General features: G+C 31.9%; 1 protein-coding gene across 1 annotated transcript in view; it reads left to right on the top strand.

The window, feature by feature from the left end:
* The window catches only part of LOC123661829, an 88,939-nt gene that overhangs the window by 52,505 nt on the left and 20,963 nt on the right, over positions 1–15,471 (top strand). The window contains exon 4 of the mRNA XM_045596769.1: positions 516–588. Coding sequence (XP_045452725.1) covers positions 516–588 — 73 coding nt within the window. The remainder of the gene's footprint in view (positions 1–515; positions 589–15,471) is intronic.

Here is a 15,471-nt window from a genome sequence, read left to right as displayed (position 1 = left end):
GTAATTTTTATAGATATAATAATTGAAGTAAGAGCACTAAGTTTGTAAATTAATAATGCCGACGATAATATAGACGTGAAAAGTGACTTGTCTCGTAAAACATTATATACGTTAACCAAGTAAACAAATTCTATGACAAGCTTCGTTTTATGTACAAAAGTATCGATTCCCACAAGATCTTTCCAACTTGTCGATATTCAAATTATTGTTTACGCTTTACGATGTTAGATTATTCATGAAGGTATGAGGAATGTAATGCATTTGCGATGTTTTTTTTTATCCGGACATGCGGGCGAGACGCACGTGGCTACTGTGCACCGTTAACTTCCTTTCGTGAATATAAATTTTTTTTTATTATTACTACCATCGCTACTCATCTAAACGCTGACATTATGTCTAAAATACAATTTACAATTTGTCATCGATCATAAATGACAGAATTCAATATTTTTATTTGTCTTTTAAATATATATTTCTTTAAATAATAAAAGTAGTTCTTGTCTCTTTTGTTACAGCTGTACGAGATCAGTAATGATCCTGGGAGGAAAGAGTTCCTTGATGAGCTTTTCGCGTTCATGCAAAAAAGGGGTAAGTAAGACGATGGACTTTAAATATTATTATTCATTTTCAAGATCGTTTGATATTACATGTAATTTATCATAAATTCAAAAGTTCAATTCATGATAGACGGTCTTTTAATATCCGACTGATTTAATATAAGCTATTATATAATAGAATAAGTTAGATGTAAAAGGTCTTTGAGAAGTGGTTTTAGACAATCAGATATAGGTTATCTCCTGTTACAAACGATTTTATATTGTGAAGATCGACATATTCGTGATAAGATCGCATATGATTAACGATGTCTGTACGTCTATGTAGAACTATTAGATGTAATTAGTTCGACTGTGAAAGATCTAGAATGTATTTAACGGCGGATTTAGTATATAATTTATTACGAGTTTTTCTCTTGGTTTTGATAACACAATTCTTTTTAAATCGAAGGAGTTTAGGCCAACAGTGTTAATTAAGTTGTTTTGGAAGTAAATTATTTACTTTGATTCCGTTAAACTTTTATCGGTAAAAAACTGAAACGTAAAATAATAAAGTCAGTCATCTATTTGATCCTCAAAGTGTATGTCTGAATTTCCAGTTTTGTTTATATAAATAGCGAAATTTCTACCGAATTCTTCGAGGACTAATTTATTGCAATACTAATGTTGTGAAATATGTAGTATATACCACAGTATTTCAAGTCGCCAGTCTTGATCTCTCTTGCTCTTTAGGAGGCAAGTATTATTTCCACTTTTACCTTCTTCTTTACATAAATATTAAAAATAATAGAGAATAATTTTTGTCTTTGGAAATTCACCATTCGTCTGTGTGCCGTATTCGTCAAGTTAATCATTAAAGGTACTTTAAATATCAAAATAGAAATAATTAAGCGAGATATTCTTTAATCACCTCGAGCGTTCAGATCGTGCGCTTGCGCACTTGATTGATAATCGTTGTCTGTCTCATTCGAACTTTGTTTAAATTTTATCTCCTCTCTCCTCACTCTTTAATTGATCTCCGTTGTTAATAGCGCCATCATTGTCGCTGGGTAGATCGTATTCATTATCAAACAGTCTTTTTATTTTTATATTATTCTTCATTCATGTTCATTCTTAGATTGAGTTTCAGTTAATTTTTTATTAATATAATTCGTTTTTAGTTAGACAATATTTTTATTGATTATTTAACAATTTGAACTTTTGGTTGCCTAGAAATTTCAAAATGCATCAATAGATGTTTTATAGCCAAATATTTATCGTTCAATATTCGACATTAAGAACAGTGCACGGTTAAAGTTTAATATTTGCTAAAAGCTGATAAAATATAGCCCATAAATCGGAATTAATAAGTGACTTCAGAAACAATTTTACGAGTTGGCTCGTTAATCGTACATCCTTGTCCGACTTGTCATAATTGAAATAAATGTTATAAATAATATTTACACGAGCTCGCAATAGTCCTCGCCGTGGTGATATCAGAAATCGGAATCGCACCGGGTCTTATCTGGTACGTAATAAATTATTATTCAATTTATCACTTGAGAACACGGCCAATAAACTTCTGGTTATTATTACGCGAGGAGATAAAAGCGTAACTAATCGTTGTTTTTCTTTCACGATTAATATTGAAAACCAATTCGAATCGAATTACTAATCGACATTAGAATATATTTTAATTGTAATACATAGCTTCGTGAGCTGTAATATAATTAAAATACTTGTTTTCAAAAGCAATCAAACATCTATAAAATTAAAGACAATGTTTGTTCGCTCAAGGTTCTAGTTATGGTCATTTGCTCATCGTTTTAATTACTAGAATTAATTTATTCGACTCGTCTCATCCAGCCAGCCTCCATTTCTGATCTGGTATTAATAATGTTTTATCATTTATTACCGCTCGTGAGTAATGAAAGTTAACCCGCCACGCCCCGCGCTGCACCGCACTCCGTCTTCATCACAGTAAAAAAAATTAACATCAAATCTCCATATCTTTTTTGTTTTTAATCAATCTCGGACGTTTAGTTAAAGTTAAAGCCAGCGACAAACCATTATAGTTGAGTTGATCGGGATGTCGATGTGGGTGTTCTTTAATCGGTTTTTTGATGTGAACCTAATTATCGATTACATTGGTTTTGCAATTACATGGAGAAATAAACGTATGTAAATGTATTTTGAGCCATTTTATAATTCATCATGCCATATATCAGTAAAGATTAGTTTGTTCTGATGCTTGTTGAAATCATGTCGATTTTGATACTAGTCGTTCAGTTTCATTTAAACTTATGATATCCATATTTCTTTCTTTTAATGAAGACTATACCCATATATTAATATAGTTTATTATTAATTTTTGTTAATTTTAAAGATTAAAAAACAATTTTTTTACATGTTAAATTTTTGTTTATAAAATAATTTTCGACTGATGGTCAATTAAGTATTTTTTTTTATTTTCTTATATTGAGGTGGGGAGAGGATAGTTACCACGTGACTAACTCGTTAGCATCTGATTGATCGGCCATCAACCCGCTTCTGTCTGACTTACTATACAGCGCGTGTATATATTTATCCACATTTTAAATAATTCTATATAGTTAAAATAATTTTACACGGTTTACTTGAGCTTTTTAAGCTTTCATTTAAAAAATATGTCAGTATTGCATGAACAATTTCGAGTAATATTAATTAATATGAGTAGTCGTTTTAAAATATATCTTATTCAACAGGATACAGTTTAATTATTTCTTGTTATGACAATGAAGTCAAAAAAAAAATATATATATATATATATATATTGATATAAACGAATCCACAGCCTGTATGCATCGGTATTGTTTTCACTTGTTAATAGCGAGTGGTACCACCTAATAACATCTCATTCGGATTCATTTCCCGTGATTAATTATCTGTTTAATCGATATAAGATGTTGTGCCAACAGCCATTTCCAGTAACTTACCGCTGTAAAACACCTCAATTTCAACCTTACCATCTACAAAATAAAGCCGATTTTGCAGAAATTGTTACCAGATCATAGATTAGATTAAAGTGTGGATCTATCAAACTTTTTTCATCGTCATCGAGGATCGCCTTTGTTAGATATTTAATTGGTGTCTTAAACTAGCTTTAGTTAATTCGATTTCGGCTTGTCTGCCCATTTGTTTGTGTCTGCTTAGCCTTACGAATGTTAATTTCTGAACTGATTGATTAGACGGCACTTCGATATATGGGCGTGGAACAATTATTGTACGAATGAATTCTGAGTGAACGATGGTATGAACGGGGTCGATTATACGACCGTTATTGTATTGTTGTTATGCGTCTAGTTAGGTAATTGTAGGATCGACATTTTCTTATGAGTTTTTAATATGTGCTAAATTGTGTGAATGAATAAAAAAATAATACATTAGTTCATACAATAGAACATAAAAGATTGGGTAATGCTGATTGCCTTTTGCTGCTGACGTTTCAAAGTAACATTTCAACAGACTGTTTTAGTAAGTAAATTCCATTTTAAATATAAAATAGAACTATTACTTATCCTGTAACATATAAAATTTTTAATGAAATTTTTAATTCGTTCGGCATTTCATTGAAGCACATTGTCACCTCAGGGCCCGAAATAACTAAATTAATGATAGCACGATCGCTGGGGAGAAGATTGATGAATGCGATTGTCACTGCAGTGTTACATTTTATTTAAGTGTTTGTTTTATACTCGCCAGCAGCTAGCTTGTTCTATCGTGTTGCGACTGTTATTAATTATTCAACCCCTTTTTTGATTCCTGTATTCTCAAAGTATGGAATAGTATACTTTGCTGGAATTATGCCTTATATTCGACTGAATTGTGTTATTAACGCCAAATGAGAATAAAAACTTTATAAACTTAATATACAATACACAAAGTGTTGGTCAGCGCCTGCGGTTATAACCTTCGTGTTATTTCAAAAATGGAAAACACAGTAAGTAGTAGTTAAAATGTGTCTTTGGAAAAAGATGGAAAATTTGGAGATAGTAAAATATTATGAACTATATCAATTTATTTACAAATCAATTTTTAATTCGTTCTAATTTTAAACGTGTTACGCGAAACCGTGCCAGCACCCTACATCTGACAGATCGTTTGTAATAAATCGGTAAACGTCAGTAGATAGCGAGGCAACATTGTGACGGTCATCTCGCGCCAATAACGGTCGAGTAGCGCCAGTCATGCAGGGCGACCCGCCTCTGACGTGCCTCAATGCATAGAATCAAGCGATTTACATTTTATTAGACAGGACTTTTCTTTCCCAGTGCCTACGTACCTATTTATTTTAAAGCGCTATATAGTAGTCATAAAAGATAAGATAAGATTGTAAACTAGACATGTAAATTTATTGACAATTTGAGCATTAGAATAAAAATAAATAAAGTATTTTAAAATAATCTAAACGGATTCTTTGTAGGTACTGTATTATTGCAATTTTTTTTTATATATTTTTATAATAACATTTTTGCTAAAAAAAAAAACGAGTATGCTTAAGGCAACACGACTGAAGTAAAACTTACGAAACATAAATCTCTCTCTTTCTATCTTCACTAACTTTTACCTCCCTCTCAACTTCCGTTCGCCTCGCCTGATCACACTTTTCGCAACGCTCTCATCATTCATTCACCAGCTTACTACCCAAGTAGCGCGCGTAAAGAAGTTTTACTACAAAAAGGGTTATGCTTATAAATTGTACCAGGGCAACAGAAGCACGCAAAAGTCTGCGTTCGCGTACAATGAATGAATAAGTCGAAAAGGTATATCACTGGATGACTTCGCCAGATAAACGTTTTTAAAGCGCTTAACGCCTAAAAAACATTGTTCCTTTTTATGTGATAATTAATGTGACATATATATTATTACATTTTTATTCGCGCGTCACTTGACTTGTTACATAAAACTAACTGCACATTTAAAAACCTCAAATGAGAACGAGCTAATTTCATTTCGAATTAATAAACCGTGATGCTATTTCCACATAAAAGTTTAATATTATACGAATTAGTTTTGTTTCACTCGAAGGAATTTTTAAGATTATGATCGATTATTTTCGTCGTGTTTTCACCGTTGTGAAAAATGCTTGAGACGTTTCGTCGACGACTGTGGCGTATCGCGATCAAACGAAACAGCTGCCTTATCCAAGAACAAATAAAAGTGTTATTAATCAAGGTTGATAGTGATGAGAACGGACTAAATCAAATTAATTTCTTTATTTTAGTTTTTGACGTCGACTATTTTGACAAAGAAATAGTTATTTGTTTTCTCATTTTATGTAATTTAAAACGTTTTTATTTTATTTTATTTACAGCTTAATCTTTTTTGTCTTCATCTAGTGTAGGTATTGGCTATATGAACATATTTTTGTATTATGATTGCCATTAAAATACATTTTAGTAACATCGATAGTAATTATACTGTAATGGCAATAAAAGGGCATTTTACATGTTAATGGCGTTAGTTTCTTCACAAGTACTTCGTTATTTATTAAATAGCAATTATTGAGGTGTAAATTAACGTTTTCGGACAAACTAAAACTTTCAAATGTACATTATATGCGTTGTATACTTATTTCTATGAAATTGAAGTTTCTATTTTTAATTGCTTTTTTTTCGAAAAAGTTTATATTTTCGTTGTCGTCGTATAGGCGGTTGTGCTTGTGAGCTCTTGTGTTTCCGGATTCTCGACACAGGAATAAATCCAAATAAGGCCGAATATATGAAGGCCGTAGAATATAAGATTTTATATTTATAGGTCTTAAAATAAATAAATAAATGTTATGGCAACGTCAACTCGAACCATGAAGTCAAACCCATCACTAGCTATTCTAGCTAGAGCGACAAATATTCGCGTGATATTCAGTCTCATTTGATGTTAATCTTAAATATTATTAATAAATCACGGCACCCGTCCGAGATTTTTTTGATGAAACCGTCTCGCCTACAAACTCTATTAATAAACTGCGTCGTCTTAAACGTTTCTTTTGTTCAAAAACTAATAAAATTTTATTTGAGTGTAGCTCTTTGATCATTTATGTGGAAACACATTATAATTCGATTTTCATTCATGCGTTCGTTCATTCATATTGTTTAAATACTTTAATAATAATAATATTAGGTCTGTTCACAGACTGCTAATAAAATTTCCGTTGCGCATAAGTTGCTCATGCCTTTACCTATATATATTTTATAATGGAAAATCTGTCAACATTTTATGTATTACAATTTGCTATATTCATCAGATAGCTTTATGTGAGTTTATAACTTATGTCTTAGAACACAGTATCAATTAAAATATCAGACGCATTTCAAATTTTTATTGTATTTAATCTGGTGCATATTTGTCAAAATTTCTCATAAAATTTTCTCATAAATATTGCTTGTGAACGTAAGAAGTCTTCGGTATTGCTACCCGTTAACAATCATTGCAAATATTACGTTGTTCCGTAATATATCTGATGACTGATGCTATGTATCGTCAATTTTATTTTATTTTTACGTCTGAAGCGAAACGTTTTGCATATTTTTAATGTTCATTAATAAAAGTCAATATGGGCCGTGACCGCTTAAGATAAACTTTGATTAATCGAGATATGAGTGATGGGGCGGATTAGCGATGCGCCTCGATATTTACAAGGTTCGTTACTTTTTTATTTTATGTAATTATTCGGTCATTCGTATATAATCGTTTTCGGATGATCAAATATTTTTCGTAATAATTATATCATTTATTATAAGCAACAAATATGAATTAGTACGATGAAAGTAGGTACCTACCTTAAGTCATATGAGACGTTACGAAATTAAAAATATAAACCAGAAAAGAATTTTATTATAATTCTTTTTCTTTAATTTTTTTTTTTATATTCGTCATTAAAATAGTTGCTATTTCAATAACGAGTAAAAGGTTTGAAAGGAATGTTTGGCTGTAAAACCATAAGCATTGGTCGATGACCGGATTTATGAAAGAAATTTAATTCGCGCCAAAAAGCATTGTTCGATATTCGCGCGTGTTTAATCGATTATGTTTAGGCATCGAATTCGACTCCAGTCAAGACTTAATTGATGTTTGAAAATTGAACCCTTATTTTAAATTTTGTTTTGTAACATTTTGATAAATAAATATTTGAGTTTTAATTTTTTTTTTTACAAATTATTAAAACGTACTTTAGATATAATTGCATTAATAAAAATAGTATTTTATTGTTCCGAGACTTAAATGCAATAAAAAGTTAACATGTGGGGAGGGGAGAGGGAGAGTGTGACCGCATTATAATACTAAAGACATGGCCCGCCGATTCTTTCCTCAGCAATTTGTATGAGGCTATTGTTGCCCGTCTGTCCATCCGCATCAAATACCCTCATAAATCATATTCGTCGTAAATTCGATATGAGCTACAATGAAAGATCTGTTCTTATTTAAATTTCGAATTCGTGTATGACATTTCCTTTTTTTAATAATGTCTTATAAATGACTCGCTATAAAAGGACTTGATGTTTCTGTGTTCTAGATTTGAATTTGTTTTTTTTTTTGTTTAGTACAGATACCTAAATAAATTCTAGCTATTACAGATTTTAATAACAAACATTATATTGCAGGTATATTGAAAAATGTGGTAATATTTGATAAAGTAAAAAAAGGTTTAATTATTATTTTTTGTGTGTTTTACTATTTTATAAATAAATAAATTAAATATAATAGACACGCGTTTAAAAGTTAGCGAATTGTCTAAAATGTTCTAGGTGAAATGTGAATGGATCTAGACTCTTAAAGCCATGCGATGTTTAGCAATTATTAATTATTATTCAAACATACAAAGTTGCAAATGTAGTAATGTTAAGAATGAGCTATTTCAACACGGACCACCTTTCTCTGTTACCAAATTAGCAAAAATAAAGGGAGGTTTTCTCTTTTGAAGCAATTACAGCGTATTATAGAGTCCAATCACAAATTGCTAGCTATTGTTGCTGCCGGCCCCACACATCACGGCTTGTTTACCCTACCGGCACGTACGTCTTACTTTGTCGCGACGACATCTGCTCTACGCGGAATCGTACTTGTGACCCTTATTCCGATGAGTTAAAAGTCAATAGCCGTAGTCATTTTAATAGTAAAATATTATCAAATTATTTAAAGCCTTACTTGTCGATACGACTTAATTTTATATTGATGGTTATTTATAAACCTTTTCTCCATGGCGAAATTCTTATCTCATCACGGAGGTCTTAGACCTTAGTAGATCGATTTGTTACCGATCGGAAACAAATATTCTGCCACCAACATACCTTTATAATGGGAAATATTGTTACTTCTATTCGATTTACAAAAAAAAAAAAATCTTATTTGACAAAAAAAAAGGTGTAAGTCTTTGTAATCTCTCTGACGCCACGGAGTTTACTCCCAGTTAATTGCTTTTGATATGATTTTTTTCACGTCGGCTAAATGTTTTATTGTGAGTACCTTTACCTGAACAGGCGCCAATATAAATTTAGAATTTTGAATGGTTGATGAATCATTCGCTAATACACGACAGAGTTGCACCTTATAGACGTAGGTATATGGTGTATGATGGTGTATAATTGTGATAGGGAAGGAATTTTATCATTGTTATGGTTTTGATAACGTGAGTGATTCAGTCATTGGGTATGTTATTCAATTAATAAATCAACATTGTCTTCAAATACAAATTAATATTTCTAATACATTCCGAGGAGTGGTTGTTATGAAATTACTAAACCTATTTCAATATGTTTTAAGTTAAATTATAATAAGTAAATATAACTATTGATTGATTCGTATATTTGACAAGTAATATATCGAATAAACATGAAATTTAAAGTCGAATAAGTCGGTTTACCTTGTATTTAAATAGAAATATATAAATTCGTTGTCACATAAATTTCTACAAACGGTCACACTTTTTACTGTCAGTCGAAAAAATTACTTAATATTACTTAATAAGTGAGTAAATTATGTTTTATCGTTATTCAGTCTTTTAAATACATAATTGTTCAAATAACCAGCAATAAAACACGTTGCTAACAGCGACGCAGAAGGAACGCGCAACAAAGGCCTATTCTGAAAATGTCAACAAGCCATAAGGAAATGGGGATAATGCACAGATTTGAAACATTGTAACAAAATGAATACAAATCGAAATTGAGTTATTCTGTAAATTATTAAGTTTGTTGTTACCAACATTTAGGTACGATAAAAAGTAAGCACGTAAAATAAATTATTCATAGTAGATTTTTTATAATAAGAGATTGAACTAAGATTCAACATCGTATACCACTCAACTCAATAAGCTTAATTTCAGTAACGATTTATGCAATGAATGTGCTATAATGATATCAAAGAAATTAAATAAAGTCACGACTGTTCGATAAGTTGTTCCTCGTCTGTATCGATCGTGATCTCTCGGCTAATTTTCTCTCCCGCTAGATGGCGTTTCGCGGAAACTGCGCCGAACGTCACGCGCCGCCCGCGCCCGCGAACATTGCTATATAATTTATTACTTATTTAGAGGTAATTGCACCCTTACCGCCCCCTCTAAATGTTTCTAGCGTGCAACTTATTCGCTTACCATTTTATTAATGTTTTAGCTGATATTAAGGCTTTGAGTTTAAATTATTATCATCAGTCAGATATACCAACTGAAATAGTTGTGTAATTGATTATAATTGGTATTTGGAAGTTGTTTGTTTATATTATAGCTGAAGAAAAATCAAAATATGTACCTTGAATAAAATAGTAATAAGAAATGTATCAGTAATGCCTGTTCAGAAGCAAAGGTAATCACAGATTTATATACAATAGTTTATTTAAAACTTTAAATGTACAAATAAACGACGATTATTATATAAACTCGCACATGAATTTATAAACGAAAAATTCGATAGAAATAGAAATGTAGTAATCGTCTATATTCAATGAAATAGTAACACGGAGGTCAGTATTATTTCATGTCATCGCTTCACACGTGAATCTGAAACTTGATATCGTACATTTGTAAACACGTCGACGAGATTCATTAATTAATCTAAATTTATAATCGATTAAATAGTTTTGTAATTCTAAATGCTATTTCAAATTTGAAGATAAGATCGCGAAAGTTAATCACGTAAAACCTAGACGTAAAACGCGTTGATGATGGCTGGCGCGTTTTAGTTTTTACAATAATGGTGCGCCTCGGTAAAATAGTACTGTAATAAAAATCATTATGACACGTTGTATGCGCTTAATTTTCTTCTGAAAATTCGTCAATTACAATCTGTTTACGCTATTCAGGTCTGTGCTAGGTGCTAGTTACTTGCCAGGCTGCTCACACGTGGTGGTTTTTTAGTTAGTAGGAGTCAGACATAACATTCTGGCGCCCACGCGCTGAAGGGTATCCATGATGGTTTTTCCCCAACGTAAAACTAACATAGCTAGTTACTTTGCTAACATAGTTAGGCACTCCTACTAGAACCGTCACTTCATCTAGCTGGAGAGCGTCCTAAGTTACGATTGCAAAGACGTGACCTGCACTCCAGAACATATCCTCTCCTACAGTTATCGATTCTACGAAAAATATGACCATCACATTTCCTTTATAACTTACTCATTATTTACACTGTCTATAACTTTGCTGCCATTCGTCATCTGACATTGGTGTTATATAGTCAAAATTACTGGGACAAGACAGGATTTCGAATACATATTTTCTGGTGTATCTCCGTCGCCCTTAAAGTAAACGAAGTCAGGGGCAGAGTTTATTATTAATGATGATAATAACTACTTTAAACTAATCTTTAAGATTGCGATGTAAGATTCCAAGTAATCAAAGCGAGTCAGTCTGCTCCAATTAAGTAATTATTCTTTATTAAATATAATTACACCGGGTGCAATTTAGAAATATCAAGGAGTACTAAATGTACATAAAAACAAGATAATAATATTTGTAATATGTTTTTATTTTTTAATGTCACATTCCAAAAAAATGAAAGCCAAGTATATCTATATATATGAGGATATACTTTAACTTGAAAATTAAATTATTAAAAAAAAAATTTGTTGCAGTAACAGCTTTTGTTTATTTGAAATATGTAAACATGTACCTACATGTGTAACAATAAATAACAACACGGCGCAGATATAGACAAAATAAATAATTGTGTTTTATCGCAAACGAAAAAAAACCGACTTCAATAACATCGACAAGTAAACGACACGTAGGTAGACGAAAAAATAGTCGAGTAAATACGCGTTATCAAAAAGGAGTTAAAAGATCTAATGGGACCACAAAACAAGCATCAGCTTTCAATTAAAATAAAAATCATCAAAATCGGTATACCATCAGAAAATTTATGCGGTTATAATACAACGTAAGGTGACGAAAAAATAGTCAAGTCAAAAATAGTCAAATACGCATTTTTAGATATAACTCGAAAAGTACTTGTCAAAACTCAATCAAATTTAAATGGGATCACATGACTGATGACACACACCACCTTTTGATTAGAAAAAAAAAAAAAAAAAATCGAAATCGGTCCACTCAGTCAAAGGTTCTGGAGATAACATCCATAAAAAATACAGCCAAATTGAGAACCTGTTCCTTTTTGGAAGTCGCTTAAAAAGAAACGTACTAGGAAGAGAGCTTACTGAATTAATGAATGGTTCAGTTACATAGGATCCAGTGGCCTATTTAAATATCAACAAATGAACTCCTGGACGAGATATAAATAAATCGGACTCGATTAGCATTTTCTCATTAATCACGGAGAGCTCTGTCACAACATGTCCACACTCTCTCTGATCTTCGTGCCGTGATCTCTCGAACTCTTGATAATGGTAGCAACTTAATTGCTTTCGAAATGTCGATTTTTCTCCATAGTGTGTGTCGAGAAAGTAGAATAGAGCGACGTTCTCATTATGAACCACAATGAAATATGAATCAAAAGCATAAACCATTAAAAGGCAATTGATAAATACTATTTTAATAAATAAAATCTAATCTCAAAAGAATATATAACCCCATTAAGAGAATTATTTTTGATCATGAACATCACAAGACTAAAGGCGCACATAGAAAAGGAACCAGTGAAGCGACAAATTGAAATTCTTGCGCTACTTATGATATCAGAAGAATAATAGACACGTCCGGAACAATCCCACAAAATATGTAATTAATTTTCATTTATCGTAATAATGGCAAACGAAGGCTGTTTATTATTGGATGTTAAGATTGGCGTATTTCCAGCTCGCGGTCATTGTTAGAATCATCGGTACATATTTCGTGATTATATAAATCAATATTTATTTTTCGTAGCAATGCTCGTTTTAGAATTGAATGAGATATTGCGAATTGAGTTTAACTCTTGTATAATAATCTATTAAAAACAAAATGAAAATAATTTGCGTACTTTGAATTCTTTGCTTTTATTACTTCATTCTCTGACGCCAAATCACTTATTATTTAAATGACGGAGACGAGACGATACAATTATTAACTCAAATCGTTTTTTATTTTGCTTCTTTAGTATGTAGCGAAAGTTTCCATTGAAGGTGAGATTTATACGAGTAATTTTGAAATTAAGGGACGTAATATAATTTATAATGTTTATATTTTAATTCACAACACCTTAGCCTTTGTTCCGTGCATCGTTCCGTCCTGATTTACACAGCTCTTTGATCATAGCGCACAGCCGTTACATTTGTTTCGCCGGAATGATATTAATCAAACACATTTATTGCGGTCGTATTCGAAATTAACTACCGTATATTAAATACTCGGTTCTTAGAAGTGGCTATCAAATATTTCCTATATTAAACCCGTTTCTGTTCTTTCCTGAAGTTTGTACGTTTTATGATAAATGCTTTATCATATCTGGAGCGGAGCCAATATGCGACATTAATGATGTGTTCAAATTGTTTTGTCATGTCATCTGTATGATGCGAAATATCGATGTGATTTTTAATAATGATCGACTCGAGGAGATATGTTAGCGTTTATGTTTCGACTTAATAAAACAAATAATAAAGAAGCAATCAAAGAATCCAGGGCAAACGAGAAGATACGGTATCTCCCGCGACGTCTGTCAAATTAGCATCACATACGAAAATAGCGTCATTCTAATTATTTTGATGACTCAACCGAAATACAATTAATCTTGCCGCTTCTGTGAACTGTCCGAATGATGGACGGTCTAAAATATCGTCGCATTTCGCGATAAATAAACTTTTGAGTCGAATATCGGATTTCGATTTCATCGTTGTTGCGTATAAAAGATTCCGTACGGGATTGGACGCCGGTGCGGTGCCGTGTCGGGAGACGAAATTTCAGGTAAGCCGTCACTAAGAACAAGAAGTGTTAATACATTACACTAGCAACCTGTCCGGATTTACTCGGCATAGGACGCACGATTGTGTGCCACCTAGATCATTAGCTTTAGAATTTTTTTTTAAGAATAATTTTGTAATCGCGATATGTTATGAACTACTGATTTATGTTAATCTACTGCACTTTCTCTTAAAATAAATGTTAGTAAAAACCGTATCAAAATACGATACCAGTCTTTGAAAGCCGAGACCGTCGATAGACGCGGTTAAAATGTCTTATAGCTTCGAATAAACTTAAGTCTGTTACCTAGAATTAGTTAAATCTATACCTATTTCTAGTGGACAGCGGAAATCATACGTCGGATCCCGATTCTCATTGGGAGATCGGCCAATGTAATTGTATTACGTTCGATCGAGTTCCACAGATCGGTAAGTTGAGACGACGGACGCTAGCGGATGTAGTCTTGATTAATTATTATTTATGAACATCTATCGTTAGTATAGTTTTGTCTTTGACACTCTGACACTAATATTTTTTTCGAAATATTGACAGGTTTGACATATCTGTGTAAATATAACAGATAAGATATATCTTACTTATCTGTTCATGATTATGATTGATTTTTCAATTACATCTTATAATATATTATGTTATATTTATTATTTTATTTGAATCTAAATTTTATTTATTGTTCACAAAATCTTAGTACAATAACAAATCAGTTCTTTGTTACATATTCTAAAACAGTATTTCGTTGTCCGCGAGCCAGTCGCCGCGTCTACGCAGCGTCTAGCGCGTCATCCCAACCGTAAATCATTTACCGAGAAATTAGAAACGCGGCTGAACTTGATCAATAAAACTCGGATCTAAATCCCCTTAAAATATGATTTCGAGTGGTCTAATCCCGCTCCGTTTTTACGATCGTATAAAAATTGATTAATATCTTTCGGTGCATTTGTTAAAGGTCACACAATGTTGCGTTGACCCATTTATTGGGATCAAGTTCACGATATTTTGGCGTCCGTGAACTCCAGACGTAACAAACTCAGCCTCAATTAACATAATTGAGTAAAATGTAAAAACAATTCGAGTCTTATATTAGACCGATCACATGAATACATTATTTTTTGATGATATAATTGTTCGCGGAGTATAAATTCTTTGTCTTCGAAAAGAATGGGGGCGTCAGTCATCAACGTCAAATGCTGATGATGTCCGCTTGGAATTTATATTTTTATTTCTCATTCGCGTTTCCGTGGACGTTGGCTCGACATGTGTCTACGTATTTGTCACCTTCTTTTCCGATATGTCACATACATTTACCAGTAACAAGTTTGACAGGTATTTTATTTTAATTCAATGCTCGATATTGAATTCACCGATTTTCTTAAACAAACGGAAATGAATACTATTTTATTTTTAGCATAGAAACTGCATTTGTCGTCTTAATCCAATATTTGTATATATTGTATAGTGATGTAATATAACCAAAGAAATAATTTATTTGGTTGATGTAATTTTATAGAAACAATCTCAGTCATCAGAGTGAATTAATACGATATCAAGAAAGGAATG

This window comes from Melitaea cinxia, chromosome 17 (assembly GCF_905220565.1).
Source record: "Melitaea cinxia chromosome 17, ilMelCinx1.1, whole genome shotgun sequence".
Taxonomy (NCBI): domain Eukaryota; kingdom Metazoa; phylum Arthropoda; class Insecta; order Lepidoptera; family Nymphalidae; genus Melitaea; species Melitaea cinxia.
Note: the sequence above shows the minus strand (reverse complement) of the source record. Positions and strands in the feature narration are given on the sequence as shown.